The 18,335-nt window shown below is 45.1% G+C and overlaps 1 protein-coding gene, 1 long non-coding RNA gene and 1 pseudogene across 5 annotated transcripts in view; 1 reads left to right on the top strand and 2 right to left on the bottom strand.

The window, feature by feature from the left end:
- LOC118362152 (trafficking protein particle complex subunit 12-like) overlaps positions 1-13,436 on the bottom strand; it is a 40,138-nt pseudogene extending 26,702 nt beyond the window's left edge.
- LOC127913609 (uncharacterized) lies at positions 8,891-10,213 on the bottom strand. The gene is made up of 3 exons (XR_008086161.1): positions 10,050-10,213; positions 9,327-9,980; positions 8,891-9,253 (listed from the first exon to the last, which is right to left on the bottom strand). It is a non-coding gene; the product is annotated as an uncharacterized LOC127913609 (long non-coding RNA).
- A 447-nt stretch (positions 13,437-13,883) lies between the features above and the next one.
- Positions 13,884-18,335, top strand: part of eipr1 (EARP complex and GARP complex interacting protein 1) — a 37,973-nt gene continuing 33,521 nt past the window's right edge. Inside the window, exons 1-2 of one of the 4 annotated variants that reach the window (XM_035742577.2) lie at positions 13,884-14,172; positions 16,522-16,605. In XM_035742577.2, the coding sequence (XP_035598470.1) occupies positions 14,131-14,172; positions 16,522-16,605 (126 nt within the window). In that variant the 5' untranslated portion in view covers positions 13,884-14,130. Of the gene's footprint in view, positions 14,173-16,515; positions 16,606-16,840; positions 16,970-18,335 lie in introns of those variants that run through there. The other 3 variants (XM_052486110.1, XM_052486109.1, XM_035742579.2) reach the window with 3 other exon arrangements.

Genomic DNA, 18,335 nt, shown 5'->3' with positions numbered 1-18,335 from the left:
ACCAAGGACATCCAGAACACAGCACCACCAGGCACATCTGGAACACAGCACCACCGAGGACATCCAGAACACAGCACCACCAGAACACAGTACCACCAGGCACATCCACCCCACATCCATCCAGACACGTGTCATCCTGCAAGAAACATGGTAAAGAGGAGACGGACCCACTGGTGGCCCTCTAGGTTACAGAAAGTTGGTCTCCCATCTACCAAACTACAAAGTGTTAGACAGGGACGAGACTCAAAGGGTATGCTGATTTGGTATAGATCAGACTTAACCCACTCCGTTAAATTAATGAAAACAGCAACATTGTACAGTTGGCTAGAAATTAATAAGGAAATGATCTCAACAGAAAGAAATGTCCTCCTGTGTGCTACCTAAATCCCTCCACTAGAATCCCCATGAATGAATGATGACAGCTTCTCCATCCTAGAGGGAGAGGGCAAAAATGTCCAGGGCCAGTGACATGTACTATTCTGTGGTGACCTAAATGCCAGAACTGGACAAGAACCCAACATTCTCAGCACACAGAGAACACCTACCTGCAGGTGACAGCATTCCCTACCAAATACACCCCCCTAGACACAACTACAACAAAACAACCAACAAAATGGGTCACAACTCCTACAGCTCTGTCACACGCTGGGTATGTACATAGTCCATGGTAGGCTTTGAGGGGACTCCTACTCTAGTACACCTATAGAACATCCCTTGGCAGTAGTAGGCGTTACTGTAGACTACTTTATTACTGACCTCAACCCAGTCTCTCAGAGTGTTCAGTAAGCCCACTGACACCCCTATCAGATCACAGCAAAACCACAGCCTAATTGAACAGAGCAAGTCACAATCATGACGCATCAAAGCCGAACAAACCACATACTATTAAGAAACGCTTTAGATGTAAGGAAAGTAGTGTAGAAACCCCCCAAAAATTATTGGGCAACAACAAATATATATATACATACATACACACACAGACACATACGCTAAGAAAAAGAAGGAACAGCACATCAGAAATCAGCTCAATGTAATTGAAGAATCCACAGAATTTCACCACTTCTGGGAAAATTGGAACACACTAAACAAACAACAACGAGAAGAGCTACCTATCTATAAAAAAAAAACATACAGTGGATTTGGAAAGTATTCAGACCCCTTCCCTGTTTCCACATTGTTACGTTACAGCCTTATTCCAAAACAAATTCAATTATATATTTTTTTCCCTCGTCAATCTACACACAATACCCCAGAGAAAAAAGTTGACATTTTTGAAAATATATTTTTAAAAAAAATAAAAAAAATACCTTATTTAAATACAGTACCAGTCAAAAGTTCGGACACACCTACTCATTCAAGGACTTTTCTTTATTTGTACTATTTTCTACATTGTAGAATAATAGAAGACATCAAAACGATGAAATATCACATATTGTCAATGTTCCAGGTGAATGGAGTAAAGTGGAGTCAGGCGCAGGACACAGGTATGAGTAAAGCCACGATATTTACTCAATATCAACAATAATCCAACAAGGATAAACATGAACAATCCAAAACACGTACACAGAACACGTTGACGAAAACAATCACCCACAAAACAAAAGGGGAAGCCAGAGGGTTAAATAAGGAACATGATAATGGAATGAAAAATAGGTGTGTACAATGAAGACAAAACAAAACGGCAACGAAACATGGATCGGTGGTGACTAGAAAGCCGGTGACGTCGACCGAATGCCGCCCAAACAAGGAGAGGGGCCCAACTTCGGCGGAAGTCTTGACACATATGGAATAAAGTAGTAACCAAAAAAGTGTTTAAAAAAAATCTAAATATATTTTATATTTGATATTCTTCAAAGTAGCCACCCTTTGCCTTGATGACAGCTTTGCACAAATGTGGCATTCTCTTAACCAGCTTCATGAGGTAGTCACCTGGAATACATCTCAATTAACAGGTGTCCCTTGTTAAAAGTTATTTTGTGGAATTTCTTTCCTTCTTAATGCATTTGAGCCAATCAGTTGTGTTGTGACAAGGTATGGGTGGTATACAGAAGATGGCCCTATTTGGTGAAAGACCAAGTCCATATTATGGCAAGAACAGCTCAAATAAACAAAGAGAAATGACAGGCCATAATTACTTTAAGACATGAAGGTCAGTCAATCCTGAAAATTGCAGTCACAAAAACTAAGCGCTATGATGAAACTGGCTCTCATGAGGACCACCACAAGAAATGAAGACCCAGAGTTTCCTCTGCTGCAGAGGATAAGTTCAAAAATTCATGAGAATTAACTGCACCTCAGATTTGAGCCCAAATAAATGCTTCACAGAGTTCAAGTAACAGACACATCAACATCAACTGTTCAGAGGAGACTCCGTGAATCATGCCTTCATGGTCAAATTGCTGCAAAGAAACCATTACTAAAGGACACAAATAATAAGAAGACTTGCTTGGGCCAAGAAACACGAGCAATGGAGATTAGACTGGTGGAAATTTGTCCTTTGGTCTGGAGTCCAAATGTTGGATTTTTGGTTCCAACCGCCGTGTCTTCGTGAGACGCAGAGTAGGTGAACGGATGACCTCCACATGAGTGGTTCCCACCGTGAAGCATGGAGGAGGAAGTGTGATGGTGTGGGGGTGCTTTGCTGGTGACACTGATTTATTTAGAATTCAAGGCACACTTAACCAGCATGGCTACCACAGCATTCTGCAGCAGTATGCTATCCCATCTGGTCTGTGCTTAGTGGGAGTGTCATTTGTTTTTCAACAGGACAATGACCCAACACACCTCCACACTGTGTAAGGACTTGTTGACCAAGAAGGAGAGTGATGGAGTGCTGCATCAGATGATCTGGTCTCCACAATCATCCAACCTCAATCCAACTGAGATGGTTTGGGATGAGTTGGACTGCAGAATGAAGGACAAGCAGCCTACAAGTGCTCAGCATATGTGGGATCTCCTTCAAGACTGTTGTCAAGAGTGTGCAAAGCTGTCATCAAGGAAAATAGTGGTTACTTTGAAGAATCTCAAATCAAAAATATATTTTGATTTGTTTAACACTATTTTGGTTACTACATGATTGCACATGTGTTATTTCATAGTTTTGATGTCTTCATATTCTAATATTCTACAATGTATAAAATAGTAAAGATAATGAGTAGGTGTTTCCAAACTTTTGACTGGTACTGTATGTACAGACTCAGTGAGCATAGCCTTGCTATTGAGAGATGCCACTGTCGGAAGACCTGGCTCTCAAGAGAAGACAGGCTATGTGCACAATGCCCACAAAATGAGGTGGAAACTGAGCTGTACTTCCTAACCTCCTGGCAAATGTACGACCATATTAAAGACACACATTTCCCTCGGATCCCACTGACCCACAAATAATTATTATTTTAAAAACATTTTTTGGGGGGGGGTTAGATAAACTCCCATATCTATTTGGTGAAATAGCAGTGTGCCATCAGAGCAGCAAGATTTGTGACCTATTGCCACAAGAAAAGGGCAACCAGTGAAGAACAAACACCATTGTAAATACAACCCATATTTATGTTTATTTATTTTCCCTTTGTACTTTAACTATTTGCACATCATTACAACACTGTATAACACTATAATACGACATATGAAATGTCTCTATTCCTTTGGAACGTTTGTGAGTGTAATGTTTACTGTTAATTCTGTATTGTTTATTATCTATTTCACTTGCTTTGGAAATGTAAACATATGTTTCCCATGCCAATAAAGCCCTTTGAATTGAATAGAGAGAGGGAGAGACCAGTCACAATAGACAGTTTCCTTCCTATACTGGAGCAGAGGTGGTCCATCATAGGAGATTTCCCTGGGACACTAACCAGGTTTCCATCTAACCTTTTTATGCCAGTAAAGTACATGTCAGATAAAACATGTCATGACAGGCCTGATGGAAACAGAACATTTGTTGGTAAACTTTCCAAATGTTGACAAAACAAAATACGCTAGAAAAAGGTTGGATGTTTTTCTGTTGGTAACATTTACTATGTGAGAAATGTTGGTGGAAACGCTTTCATGTGCAAATATTGATATAATAACCATTACGATGACATGTGTGGTCCTCCCACTACGACTCATCAGGAAAGCATGCAGTTGATTAGGCTACAGATGAAATAAATGATGAACTTCACAGGGTGGTGAAAGTGCAAGGTGATGAGCTTGATGCTCCTTTTCAATAAATATTGAGTTGCTTATTCTGGTGACATGATCATCAATGCTTGTCTGCCATCTGACAAATGAAAATAATTTTGTCCAGAATAACATCATCATATAAGCTATACCCTCACTGTATCTGTGAGCTGCTGGCTGGAGAGCACGTGCCAATACCAGAGTGGGAACACATGCTATATAATGCAACATTTGCCATATAAGGAAAAACAATGTGAGAAAACCATCAGAAGAGCTGAAAATGCAACGGAAACCCATTTAACTTGTCTTTTTTTATTCGGTACATGGGAATTTAACCGCAAAAGTTATTTTTATGTGCTCTATGTCATTAAGCACAGCCTTTTGTCTGCTACAAGTACAATTGAAAGAAATACATCTTTGGTAGGAAAATGTGCGTATTGTTCTTGTGCAGATTTGAGAATAATTCCTTCAAAATCTGTTTTCCAATTGGATGGAAACGTAGCTAGTGAAAGACATCCTTTCTCTCAGTCCCCCCAGTCTCTTCTTCCCTTGTTCTCCCTCACGTACACACTCCCCCTCCCCCTCACCCCCTTGCCAGGGGTGCCTCTAAATCTTCATTAGGGGGTGAAATGAAGCTGAAAACGAGAGGCGGGGAGATGGCCAGAAGCAGCTGCAGCCACTGAGACAGAACCCACAGCCCCCACAACAGCAACATTTCCTCATCCCCTCCCTGTATTTGGCTCTGGCACTCACTGGGGATAGGCTCTATGATGTCTATGAGGTACTGTACACACGCTCACACCACCCTTAGTATATCCACCATAGAGCCCAATATAGTGGCAGCAAATCAGAAGTAGTGTCATCCCTGGTCAGCGAGGCTTCCAGCCAGGCTTACTGTGTGTGCTCATGACCTAACATGATGTCCTGCCACCCCACCTATGCACACCCAAACACTAGTAATGTGAAGAAAAAGGGGTCTATGGGCTGTAGTAGTAAAGGCCAAATTAAATATTTTATCCACAAAAAATGTATACCGAAAGGGGTGCTAAAATTCTAAATCAAATAGATAAATGTTTCATAGTATGACAATCATAAAACAAGTCCATGTTAGCTTAGACCCCCCCAATAAGACCCCCCCACCCATCCAACAACATGAATAATAGAATGATGTATCCCAAGTGTGAATCATTTCAATTAGAAGAGGTGGGAGAGAAAACAGTAGAGTGATAATGCCAGGATTGATCATTTAGATCCACTCATAATAATCTGCAATAAGAGGTACTCGGATCCCCCCAAATCAAATGAGAATGAGATAAAATACACATTATATTGGCTGAAATTGAATGAGGAAATGCCGATGAACACAATGCGTATTGAGCAGGGCCACAGTGCAGAGCTAAATTAACACTCCCTCGTCTCTCACACTGGAGAAGGAAGTGGATTAGCCGTGCATAGTGTTTGCACACAGACACCAGCCAGGGAATCAACTTCATTTTAGCTCATCCCTTTTAATTCACCTATACTAAAAGGTTCAACAGAAGCCCTTAAGAGCATAGACATGTGCACGCACACAAACACACAGCTGGGGGAGAGATAACTAAGAGGATGACAAGTCAGCTATTGTCAGATCATACACTGTTTGACTAGCCACAATTCTGAGGGGTAGCAGTGAGTGATTCCATAGGAGAGCCGTTGAAACCAAGCAGGCCTTGGGCAGCCAGCCACCGGGGAGCTCCATCCCAACTCCATAGGAGAAGAGCCTAATACTTCAATAGAATGCCACTGGATTCCCTACTCATACACACACACAGAAACACACACAAGGCTGGATTATTAATTAGCAGCATTGTGGGTTTAAAAGGGCTGAGCATTTCTAATTGTGTTGAAGATCACAAGTTCAGAGATTTTCTTTTGGTGAAGTAAAAACGCCCCGAAACCAAGCTGGCTGCACGCCCACTGCCAGGGCTCTCGCGAGGTGCCAGCCTCCAGCCAAACACAGTACAAAGGCTTCTCGCCCTATTGCGGGCCCTGTTCTGCATAACACACCAAGTTCCAGTGACACTTCAATTTAGCCACAGTATTTTGAATGAATACAGAGGGGAGAGAAGTAAGAAAGGCAGAATGCGCAATACACTAGCATCTACAGTGCCTTGCGAAAGTATTCGGCCCCCTTGAACTTTGCTACCTTTTGCCACATTTCTGGCTTCAAACATAAAGATATAAAACTGTATTTTTTTTGTGAAGAATCAACAACAAGTGGGACACAATCATGAAGTGGAACGACATTTATTGGATATTTCAAACTTTTTTAACAAATCAAAAACTGAAAAATTGGGCGTGCAAAATTATTCAGCCCCCTTAAGTTAATACTTGCGCCACCTTTTGCTGCTGTATTAGCGGCCCTGAGAGAGCCAGACTAGGGCTTTGCCTCCAGGCCAGAGGATGGACTGGTGCCTGGCTGACTGTTCTAAAGACCACAGTAGTTTCTATTTGAAGGCGTCCAGACATCTAGAGCCCTGGGACAATAGAATAAAACAGATCATATGTGAAGTAACTATCTTAGGGATTGCATAGAAACAATGTATTACGCTATAATGGCGGTCTTGGAGCGTTCCAAACGATTCTCCTTTGGGTGACATCAGTCATTCACTGATAGACAGACAAACCGCTGACTTAGCATGGCCAAGTCTCAGTGTTGTAAAAGATTGTTGAGGTAATGCCAATTCTCTGGCTGTACACCTCCAGGTAGATATAACGCAGATCAATGTGGTTACATAGGGGAGGGAGCATCAAGGCCGAGGCTGACCCAGCCAAGGTGGGAGTAACACCGTACCCAAACCGGCCGTGCGCAAATTGATTTTGTCCCCCCACACCAAACGCGATCACAACACACAGGTTGAAATATCAAAAACAAACTCTGAACCAATTATATTCATTTGGGGACAGGTCGAGAATCATTAAACATTTATGGCAATTAAGCTAGCTAGCTTGCAGTTATTAGCTAATTTGTCCTATTTAGTTAGCTTGCTGTTGCTAGCTAATTTGTCCTGGGATATAAACTTTGAGTTATTTGACCTGTAATGCACAAGGTCCTCTACTTCGACAATTAGTCCACATATTAAACAGTCAACCGAATCATTTCAAGTCATCTCTCTTCCTTCCAGGCTTTTTCTTCTTTGGACATTATATGGCGATTGGCATCTAACTTTCATAGTTACCACAATGACCGACCAAACTCAGTTAATCTTTCAATCAACCACGTGGGTAACCAATGAGGAGATGGGTCGTGGGTATCTGCTTCTATAAACCTATGAGGAGATGGGAGAGGCAGTACTTGCACCATGTTCAGCGTCACAAATAGAACTTCTATTTTAGCCCAGACGCTCGTTGGCGCGCGCAAACAGTGTGGGTGCAATTAAATAACATGTATGTTTTCATTTATTTTGCGACGCGAGCGGTGTGGTCAGCATGTAAGGTGAATGATGTTGACCATACCTCCCCTGGCCCCCGCCCTGTCCTCCACTGGACATTTGGCCCCAGCACACAGGCTCCAGGCCCAGACACCAGCACACTGGTAGGAGAGAGTTCATTGGCCGCAGAGGAAGAGAGGGAGAGGGATGGCGGGGGAATGGGGAGGAGATAGTTGGCTAATAAAAGTGACAGATTAGCCAGCACTAGGCCCTGCTGAGAGAGAGGGGACGCTGACCAGCCACAGGGAGAAATATAGGCCCTAGGCCAGAATCACTATGGAGAGGGATTCGGGAGAGGAGGCGACAGGTCACCAGAGGGAGGGAAGGTGACAGACAGAAGCCATGGATAATGCTGTGCAAGAGCAGGCAGCAGACATTGCCCACAAGAGAAGGAGGAGAGACAGGTCACACACACAAGCCTCCAAGGAAATTAGGGTGGGGTGTGAGGGAGGGAGGCCTTGAGCTCTGCTGAGCAAGAGGGGAAATGCTGACTAGCCGACACAGGGGAGAGGACAGACGGGTCACTAGCCCTGAAAGGAAGAAAAGAGAGAGGGGGAGAAGGAGAGAGAGAACCTGAGGGACAGAGGACAGACGGGTCACTAGCCCTGAAAGGAAGAAAAGAGAGAGGGGAAGAAGAGAGAGAGAGAACCTGAGGGACAGACGGGTCACTAGCCCTGAAAGGAAGAAAAGAGAGAGGGGTAGGAGAGAGAGAACCTGAGGGACAGAGGACAGACGGGTCACTAACCTTGAAAGGAAGAGAAGAGAGAAGGGTAGAAGGAGAGAGAGAACCTGAGGGACAGACGGGTCACTAACCTTGAAAGGAAGAAAAGAGAGAGGGGTAGAAGGAGAGAGAGAGAACCTGAAGGACAGAGGACAGACGGGTCACTAGCCCTGAAAGGAAGAAAAGAGAGAGGGGTAGAAGGAGAGAGAGAACCTGAGGGACAGAGGACAGACGGGTCACTAGCCCTGAAAGGAAGAAAAGAGAGAGGGGTAGAAGGAAGAGAGAGAGAGGGACAGACGGGTCAGCCCTGAAAGGAAGAAAGAGAGAGGGGTAGAAGGAAGAGAGAACCTGAGGGACAGAGGACAGACGGGTCACTAGCCCTGAAAGGAAGAAAAGAGAGAAGGGTAGAAGAGAGAGAGAGAACCTGAGGGACAGATGGGTCACTAGCCCTGAAAGGAAGAAAAGAAGAAAGGAAGAGAGAGAGGGACAGACGGGTCAGAAAGGAAGAAAAGAGAGAGGGGTAGAAGGAGAGAGACCTGAGGGACAGACGGGTCACTAGCCCTGAAAGGAAGAAAAGAGAGAGGGGTAGAAGGAAGAGAGAGAGAACCTGAGGGACAGAGGACAGACGGGTCACTAGCCCTGAAAGGAAGAAAAGAGAGAGGGGTAGAAGGAAGAGAGAGAACCTGAGGGACAGAGGACAGACGGGTCACTAGCCCTGAAAGGAAGAAAAGAGAGAGGGGTAGAAGGAAGAGAGAGAACCTGAGGGACAGACGGGTCACTAGCCCTGAAAGGAAGAAAAGAGAGAAGGGTAGAAGGAAGAGAGAACCTGAGGGACAGAGGACAGACGGGTCACTAGCCCTGAAAGGAAGAAAAGAGAGAGGGGTAGAAGGAAGAGAGAGAGAACCTGAGGGAAGGACAGACGGGTCACTAGCCCTGAAAGGAAGAAAAGAGAGAGGGGTAGAAGGAAGAGAGAGAACCTGAGGGACAGAGGACAGACGGGTCACTAGCCCTGAAAGGAAGAAAAGAGAGAGGGGTAGAAGGAAGAGAGAGAACCTGAGGGACAGACGGGTCACGAGCCCTGAAAGGAAGAAAAGAGAGAAGGGTAGAAGGAGAGAGAACCTGAGGGACAGAGGACAGACGGGTCACTAGCCCTGAAAGGAAGAAAAGAGAGAAGGGTAGAAGGAGAGAGAACCTGAGGGACAGACGGGTCACTAGCCCTGAAAGGAAGAAAAGAGAGAGGGGTAGAAGGAAGAGAGAACCTGAGGGACAGACGGGTCACTAGCCCTGAAAGGAAGAAAAGAGAGAGGGGTAGAAGGAAGAGAGAGAACCTGAGGGACAGAGGACAGACGGGTCACTAGCCCTGAAAGGAAGAAAAGAGAGAGGGGTAGAAGGAGAGAGAGAGAGAACCTGAGGGACAGAGGACAGACGGGTCACTAGCCCTGAAAGGAAGAAAAGAGAGAGGGGTAGAAGGAGAGAGAGAGAACCTGAGGGACAGACGGGTCACTAGCCCTGAAAGGAAGAAAAGAGAGAGGGGTAGAAGGAAGAGAGAGAGAACCTGAGGGACAGAGGACAGACGGGTCACTAGCCCTGAAAGGAAGAAAAGAGAGAGGGGTAGAAGGAAGAGAGAGAACCTGAGGGACAGACGGGTCACTAGCCCTGAAAGGAAGAAAAGAGAGAGGGGTAGAAGGAAGAGAGAGAACCTGAGGGACAGAGGACAGACGGGTCACTAGCCCTGAAAGGAAGAAAAGAGAGAGGGGTAGAAGGAAGAGAGAGAACCTGAGGGACAGAGGACAGACGGGTCACTAGCCCTGAAAGGAAGAAAAGAGAGAGGGGTAGAAGGAAGAGAGAGAACCTGAGGGACAGAGGACAGACTCACTAGCCCTGAAAGGAAGAAAGAGGAGGGGTAGAAGGAAGAGAGAGAGAACCTGAGGGACAGGGGTCACGAGCCCTGAAAGGAAGAAAAGAGAGAAGGGTAGAAGGAGAGAGAACCTGAGGGACAGAGGACAGACGGGTCACTAGCCCTGAAAGGAAGAAAAGAGAGAAGGGTAGAAGGAGAGAGAACCTGAGGGACAGACGGGTCACTAGCCCTGAAAGGAAGAAAAGAGAGAAGGGTAGAAGGAAGAGAGAACCTGAGGGACAGACGGGTCACTAGCCCTGAAAGGAAGAAAAGAGAGAGGGGTAGAAGGAAGAGAGAACCTGAGGGACAGACGGGTCACTAGCCCTGAAAGGAAGAAAAGAGAGAGGGGTAGAAGGAAGAGAGAGAACCTGAGGGACAGACGGGTCACTAGCCCTGAAAGGAAGAAAAGAGAGAGGGGTAGAAGGAGAGAGAGAGAGAGAACCTGAGGGACAGAGGACAGACGGGTCACTAGCCTTGAAAGGAAGAAAAGAGAGAGGGGTAGAAGGAGAGAGAGAACCTGAGGGATAGAGGACAGCTAATCCAGCACAGACAAAAAGGACCTCTCCACATTATACAGGGTTGGGGTCAGTTCCATTTAAAGTGACAGTGTGTCGCTATGATATTTGGACTCAGTCACTGTATGTAAAGTTGGTGCTAATAAGATGTTAGTTGAGCTCTACCACATGTGAATAATGTTCACTCAGAAGTGCATATCACTACTGCCACTGTCTGTGGATCAGCAGGGGATTGAATGATGGAGTGAGATAGATAGAAGAGAGAGAGAGAGAACACAGCATCTGTTCTCAAAGCCTCACTCTTACCACAGAGGCGGATTCCTCCTCTTTATCCCTCACATCCCCTCCCCTCATCTTTCTTCTTTCCCTGCCTATTAAATCTTCTTCCCTCCCTTCTCTCTTCCTCCCCATCTCTTCTGTCATACTGTCTATCTTTCCTCTCCCCTTTCTTCTTCCCTTCCCTCATCTCTGTGCTCCTCCCTCTGTGTGAGCCAGCGTTTGTGTGGAGGCAGTGGGTGCAGTCACACTCTGGCACTGCAGCATGAGTCACTACCAGCAGCCCCAAGAATCAGGGGGGAGGAGTGTACACACACACATCTCACTAGTCAGTACAACCCCAGGGTACACACAGCTCTGTACAACCAGACACACACACACACACACCTTGCCAACATTTACTGAGCGAATCGAGAAAGAGACTACCCAGTTGTCTCAAATTTGGTGCAATCAATCACAGGTATTGATCAGTGTAAGGTTGACTGGCTGAGTCGGTCTGGAGCTGTGAGGAGCAAAACCCACTGACATTTCAACAGACCTGCCTGACTCACTCTACTTCTCTTTATTTCTCTCCTTCACTCCCTCTTTACACTGGGGGGCCGCCCACGCTGGCTGGTGTGCATCGGTAGTCAGTGACGCACACACACACCAGGTGGTATTTTCAGCCTTCGGTCAAGTGGTCTACTCTGTGAGAGGGTGTGTATGTGTGCATCCAGGCAGACTGCAGTCCAGCACCAGATGTGTATGTTTGTGTAAGCAGAGACCAGAAGGCCTTGAAATATGTACACAGCTCCCATGCATTATACATTGGCACAGCAGGAGAGAACTCAGAGCCTGGAGGATCTCCTCCCTCCCTTCTATTCTCTCTCCATCTCTCTGCCGGCTGCTATGGTGCATACGTTTTAAATACCAAGTGCAGGTCAGGGTTGTTTGCGGGTCAGCGGCTAAGATGGAGGGAGGAGGATAGGGTGATGGAGGAGGAGAGGTCACTATTCAGACTAATCTTCATGCTTTATGTAGGGGTAGGGGAGAGAGGTGAGCCAGAGAAATGATAGGGTATTTTATGGAGCTGTGCTATTAACAACACCATTCTATGAGGAAGGTGTGGCATACTCTAGGTAGTCATCACAGAATATCAAGGGTATCTATCTGCTGCATGCACACTACCCAGACTCAGCAAACATAGCCATTTACACGGTCTTCTATCACTTAATAAGTAGAAGTACAGCGATCTAAAGGTGAAAGAGGTAGACAGCACCTTCTGGTCTCCTCAGAGGGCAGCCATGCGTTGTACCTCTTATCAGCTTCGCTCATGTTCAGAGCCTTGGCAAACGGGCCGTCTCCACCCGAGAACAGCTGGGTGAAGGGCTAAGGAGGGTGCAGCCTGTTGAAGGGAATGGGGGTTTGTTCAGTCTGGGTAAGCCCAAAGAAGGAGTTGGGGGTGAGGGTACCGGACTCTGAAGGCCCAAAGGTGGACAGAGAGGACCCAGAGGAGGCAGAGAGTTGGTGTTCCGGTGGGGCGGCTGACTTTGAGGACTCTCCGTTAGGGTTGCTGACAGAGATGAAGGAGGAGGAGGTGGTGAAGGAGTCAAAGAAGTCAGTAGCCGGGTTGATATGGCCACTGTAAGAAAATAACTTGGTGAGGCTGGCGGACCAGAGGAGCCAGTTTACTAGGGGTTTTCTCTGTGCTCCCCCTGCCGCAGCTACTACTGAAGCTGGGTGATTTAATGAAGGTGGGCTGGAAGCAATGTGGCACTAGGGCCTGGGCTTTGGGCTGGCTGAAGATGGTGCACACAGGGATGGGCTCGTCCTTGGTTGTGGTCCCTTTGCTGCTGGCCTCCAGGGGTGTTGCCTCATGCTTAGGGGTGCCTGGGCTGGGGGTGCTGTCCTCTGGGGTTACAGCGGAGACGGGGACAACATCCTGCTCTTCAGTAGTAGGCTCTGGTTTCACATCATCCACTGGTTCCTCAGGGCTAGAGGCTACTGGACTTGTCTGTATCATCGCAGCCTCTATCTTGATCTCAGTAGTGTCTTGTCCAATCAGATCATCCACTTTCTCCTCCTTCTTCTCTTTCTCCACTGAGGTCTCTTTAACCACTGCTGCTGCTGGCTCCTCCTCTCTCTCCTCAAATTGCTCCAGCAGACTGTCCATGGGAACCACACGTTCCTCCTCACTGTTGTTGGTGGAGTCAGAGATCATGACACTCTCCATCATCTGGTCGTTGAGCTTGTCCATCAGGCTCTCTGAGGGTGTGCTGTAGCTGTCCTGGGGAGTGATGAAGGACTGGCGAGAGGGTGGGGGCTGGATCTGGAGGGATACGGTCTTCACTCAGGTTGGGTTCAACCTCCACTGCCCCTGTGATGTCCAGGGTGACAGGAGTCTCGTTGCTATCCATATTTTCCCTGAGAATAATAGTATGTAGGAATCATAAATCAGGTTACCTAAAAATATGATGTATTGTAAGTACTTTGTCATGTTCTTTACAATGAAATGTATCATACGGGCTTAGAATACAATGATTAATTCCATTTCTATGGCTAGTTATTTAGATTGTTGTGCTTTTTGGGTAATGATGGCTGGCTAAAGTTAGCGTGCTAAGCTACAGGTGCTTCAAATGGCAAAAAAAGGACATAACTACCTTTATAAATACATTCATACAAATCACTTGCTTACATAAATAACATGTAGCGATGCATCAGCCTGCCCCATTAAACTGTAAACCAATGTAAACAAAAACAAGGCGCTTTAGATTACCTTTGCTAAGGAATGATGACGGCTACTGCGCTACGGCAATAGTGCGCCTGCGTGAATCTTCAAGGAAGTGAAATGTACAGTGTCCAACAGGAATCAAATTTCCTACGTATCTGTCTAATCGGTATTCTTAAATATTTTACGCATTTTAAACCGTAAACATCTGCTTTCTACAGATATATTTACGGACATTCACTGTACGTTACGTAAGTATTTATTTGAACGTTTGCGGAATTAAAATAACATCCAGCGAGGTGATGGATAAAAAGTTTATTTGTAAAATCTCACAATAAACGTAACGCTTTCAAGCAATAATAATAAGCTTGCAACATACGTGGGACATGGAGGACGATGCTCCTGTGATATACGGCCTCGAATTTCAGGTACAGTTCCACGTCGGAGATATGCATGCATTAACGTTAGCTGGATTCAGTATAGCTATGTCAGACAACCTCGTCCTGCCACAGTATTTGGGCGTTAGAGACGTCAACGAGGAGTATGACTTGTCGACATCTCTCACGGACAAATACTGGTGCAACCTCGTCCTAGCTATGCAACTCCAATGTTGACAAATATTCATCTGAACTCTCTTCAATGTACGTCAACATTGTTGCTTTGCAATGTCATCATGCTTTAGTGACACATTCGTCACGTAAAGCCCTGTATTAGAACACCTACTCATTCAAGGGTTTTTCTTAATTTGTACAATGTTCTACATTGTAGAATAATAGTGAAGACATCAGAACTATCAAATAACACATATGGAATCATGTAGTAACTAAACAAATGTTTTTTTAATTTTTATATTTGAGACTCTTCAAATAGTCTCCCTTTGCCTCGATGACAGCTTTGCACACTCTTGGCATTCTCTCAACCAGTGTCACCTGGAGCAGTCTTGAAGGAGTTCCCACGTATGCTGAACACTTGTTGGCTGTTTTTCCTTCACTCTGCGGTCGGACTAATCACAAACTATCTTAATTTGGTTGAGGCCGGGGGATTGTGGAGGCAAGGACATCTGATGCAGCACTCCATCACTCTCATTCTTGGTAAAATAGCCCTTACACAGCCTGGAAGTGTGTTGGGTCATTGTCCTGTTGAAAAACAAATGATAGTCCCACTAAGCCCAAACCAGATGGTATGGCGTACTGCTGCCGAATGCTGTGGTAGCCATGCTGGTTAAGTGTGCCTTTAATTCTAAATAAATCACAGACAGTGTCACCAGCAAAGCACCCCCATATCATAACATCTCCTCTTCCATGCTTCATGGTGGGAACCACACATGCGGAGATCATCCATCTCACAAAGACACAGCGGTTGGAATCTCCAATTTGGACTCCAGACCAAAGGACACATTTCCACCGGTCTATTGTCCATTGCTCGTGTTTCTTGGCCCAATCAAGTCTCTTCTTCTTATTTGTGTCCTTTAGTAGTTGTTTCTTTGCAGCAATTTGACCATGAAGGCCTGATTCACGCAGTTGATGTTGAGATGTGTCTGTTACTTGAACACTGAACACTTGAACACTTCATATAATGTTTTCATACCCTACATTACTCATTTCATATGTATATACTGTACCCAATACCATCTACTGCATACTTGCCATCTTGATGTAATACATGTATCACAAGCCACTTTAAACAATGCCACTTTTATATGTTTACATACCCTACATTACTCATCTCATATGTATATACTGTACCCAATACCATCTACTGCATCTTGCCATCTTGATGTAATACATGTATCACGAGCCACTTTAAACAATGCCACTTTTATATGTTTACATACCCTACATTACTCATCTCATATGTATATACTGTACCCAATACCATCGACTGCATCTTGCCTATGCCGTTCTGTACCATCACTCATTCATATATTTTTATGTACATATTCTTCATTCCTTTACACTTGTGTGTATAAGGTAGTTGTTGTGAAATTGATAGGTTAGATTACTCGTTGGTTACTACAGCATTGTCGGAACTAGAAGCACAAGCATTTCGCCACACTCTGCTAACCATGTGTATGTGACAAATAAAATTGGATTTGATTTGAAGGCTTTTTTGGGGCTGCAATTTCTGAGGCTGGTAACTCTAATGAACAGAGCAGAGGTAACTCTCTGTCTTCCATTACTGTGGTGGTCCTCATGAGAGCCAGTTTCATCATAGCGCTTGATGATTTTTGTGACTGCACTTGAAGAAACTTTAAAAGTTCTTGAAATGTTCTGTATTGACTGACCTTCATGTTTAAAGTAATGATGGACTGTCATATCTATTTGCTTAATTTGAGCTGTTCTTGCCATGATATAGACTTGGTCTTTTACCAAATAGAGTTGTCTTCTGTATACCCCCCCTACCTTAATGCTCAAACGCATTAAGAAGGAAAGAAATTCCACAAATTAACTTTTTAAGAAGGCACACTTGTTAATTGAAGTGCATTATAGGTGACTACCTAATGAAGCTGGTTGAGAGAATGTTGTCATCAAGGCAAAGGTTGGCTATTTGATGAATCTCAAATTTAAAATATATTTTGTTTTGTTTGACACTTTTTTTGGTTACTACATGATTCCATGTGTTATTTGATAGTGTTAATGTCTTCACTATTATTCTACAATGTATAAAATAGTACAAATAAAGAAAAACCAGTGAATGAGTAGGTGTTCTAAACCTTTTGACCGGTATTGTACATTAGTTACAGTTTTACAATGTACCAACTGTATCTTGTTTTGCAGGCTCGTGCACTTACTTCTCAGACAGCTGAATCGGATGCCATTCGTTTTCTTGTGGGCACTCAATCCCTCAAATTTGACAATCAGGTGAGTCAAGCGACTGCACTTACCAAGTGTAGTACACCTTACAGCTGTATATAGCCTATCCAGTGGAAGACCATCTAGGAAGGGTATTGGTACAGTGTCTGTTCTTCTAATGTGGGGCCCACTTTTGGATGTAATCTAAAGTTGTACTAAAAACGTACTATATATTTTTGATGGGAACAACATCCACAGTGGACTCACTTGATCCTTTATCTGATGTAGCTCTTTGGCTGTGTAGTGCTGTGTGGACCAGGTAGTGCTGTGAGGACCAGGTAGTGCTGTGTGGACCAGGTGGTGCTGTGTGGACCAGGTGGTGCTGTGTGGACCAGGTGGTGCTGTGTGGACCAGGTAGTGCTGTGTGGACCAGGTAGTGCTGTGTGGACCAGGTAGTGCTGTGTGGACCAGGTAGTGCTGTCTGGACAGGCTTAGCCTTGGCCTTTGGCACTATTATTGGGCTGACTACAACCCATCCTGGTGTGTGTGTGTGTGTGTGTGTGTGTGTGTGTGTGTGTGTGTGTGTGTGTGTGTGTGTGTGTGTGTGTGTGTGTGTGTGTGTGTGTGTGTGTGTGTGTGTGTGTGTGTGTGTGTGTGTGTGTGTGTGTGTGTGTGTGTCCTAGGTCATCATGCAGACAGACCACAGAAACAGTTGGCCATAAATGTGTGTGTGGGGGGGGGTTAATTACTGATTTCAGAGAGGGAGAGAGGTGAGACTGATGTCTGTGTTGAAATGGTTTTGGCATCCTTTGGTGAGAAAATTGTCTCTTTTTTTTTTTAAATTCTGGCTTTGGCTGTGGGTGTTCAAATATGTTGCTGGAGCCCATTCCAAATCTATCCCGGTGGTTGAGCAGACAAACAGTACTTATGTCTGATCACCCACGCCATGTTTTTAAGAGGAAAATACTTATAATGATAGGACTGCTGTGATGCCTGCACCAAGCACTGTTGTTGAGAATTGAAAAACAGAAGTTTGGGTGTTTTGTACCAGCATTTCTGAATGCATTGCAGTCACAACAAAGGGAGCAATAATCTCATCCCATCCTTATCACAATGCTGTTTCACTTATGATTATTGGCTGTTCCAGCAAGTGGACTCCTCCTTGAAGATGGTTTCAGTCCCACCCCCAGCCATTGGTCACATAGAGACACCACCTGATTATCTCTGGCCTCAGGTACTTACTTATACAGTAGCTTGGACATGTCACTAAGCTTCCTGCCTCTGTAATGTGGGCTTCAGATATCTAATTCATACCCTCCCTTCCTCTCACCTTAAGTGCCACTCCAGCCTTGAGAGGGCAGCGCAATATGAATGGCAGAACTTTGGGGCTCCCCCAGTTTGTGTGGCATTAAAACATCTCAGCCCTGCCACTTCTGCCAGTTCCCTACTCCTCTGTCCCACTTACTGTCATCCGCAACACTAAAGAGCTTTAACTAAAGGCCCAAAAGTGGAGACCGTCGGCTAGCTCCTTTTTATCCATAATTACAACGGGCTGGGAAGGAAGCCCGACTGGGCTGAGAGAGGGATGCAGGGATAAGTCACTCCGCTGGCTCCGGCTGGGGAATAACGCAGGATAAATCACCCATGGGACTTGTCCTCCACCCTGGGTTCATTCAGGGGCCCTATTACTGCTCTTCCTCTTCCCTCCAATTACCCTGTCCCACCAACACCGGAATTTATTTGTGTGTCTCCCCACCATAAAATGATAACTTTGTGTAATAATCTTTGCTCGTTGTGGT

This window comes from Oncorhynchus keta, chromosome 29 (assembly GCF_023373465.1).
Source record: "Oncorhynchus keta strain PuntledgeMale-10-30-2019 chromosome 29, Oket_V2, whole genome shotgun sequence".
Classification (NCBI taxonomy): Eukaryota; Metazoa; Chordata; class Actinopteri; order Salmoniformes; family Salmonidae; genus Oncorhynchus; species Oncorhynchus keta.
This window is presented reverse-complemented; position numbering and strand designations above follow the sequence as displayed.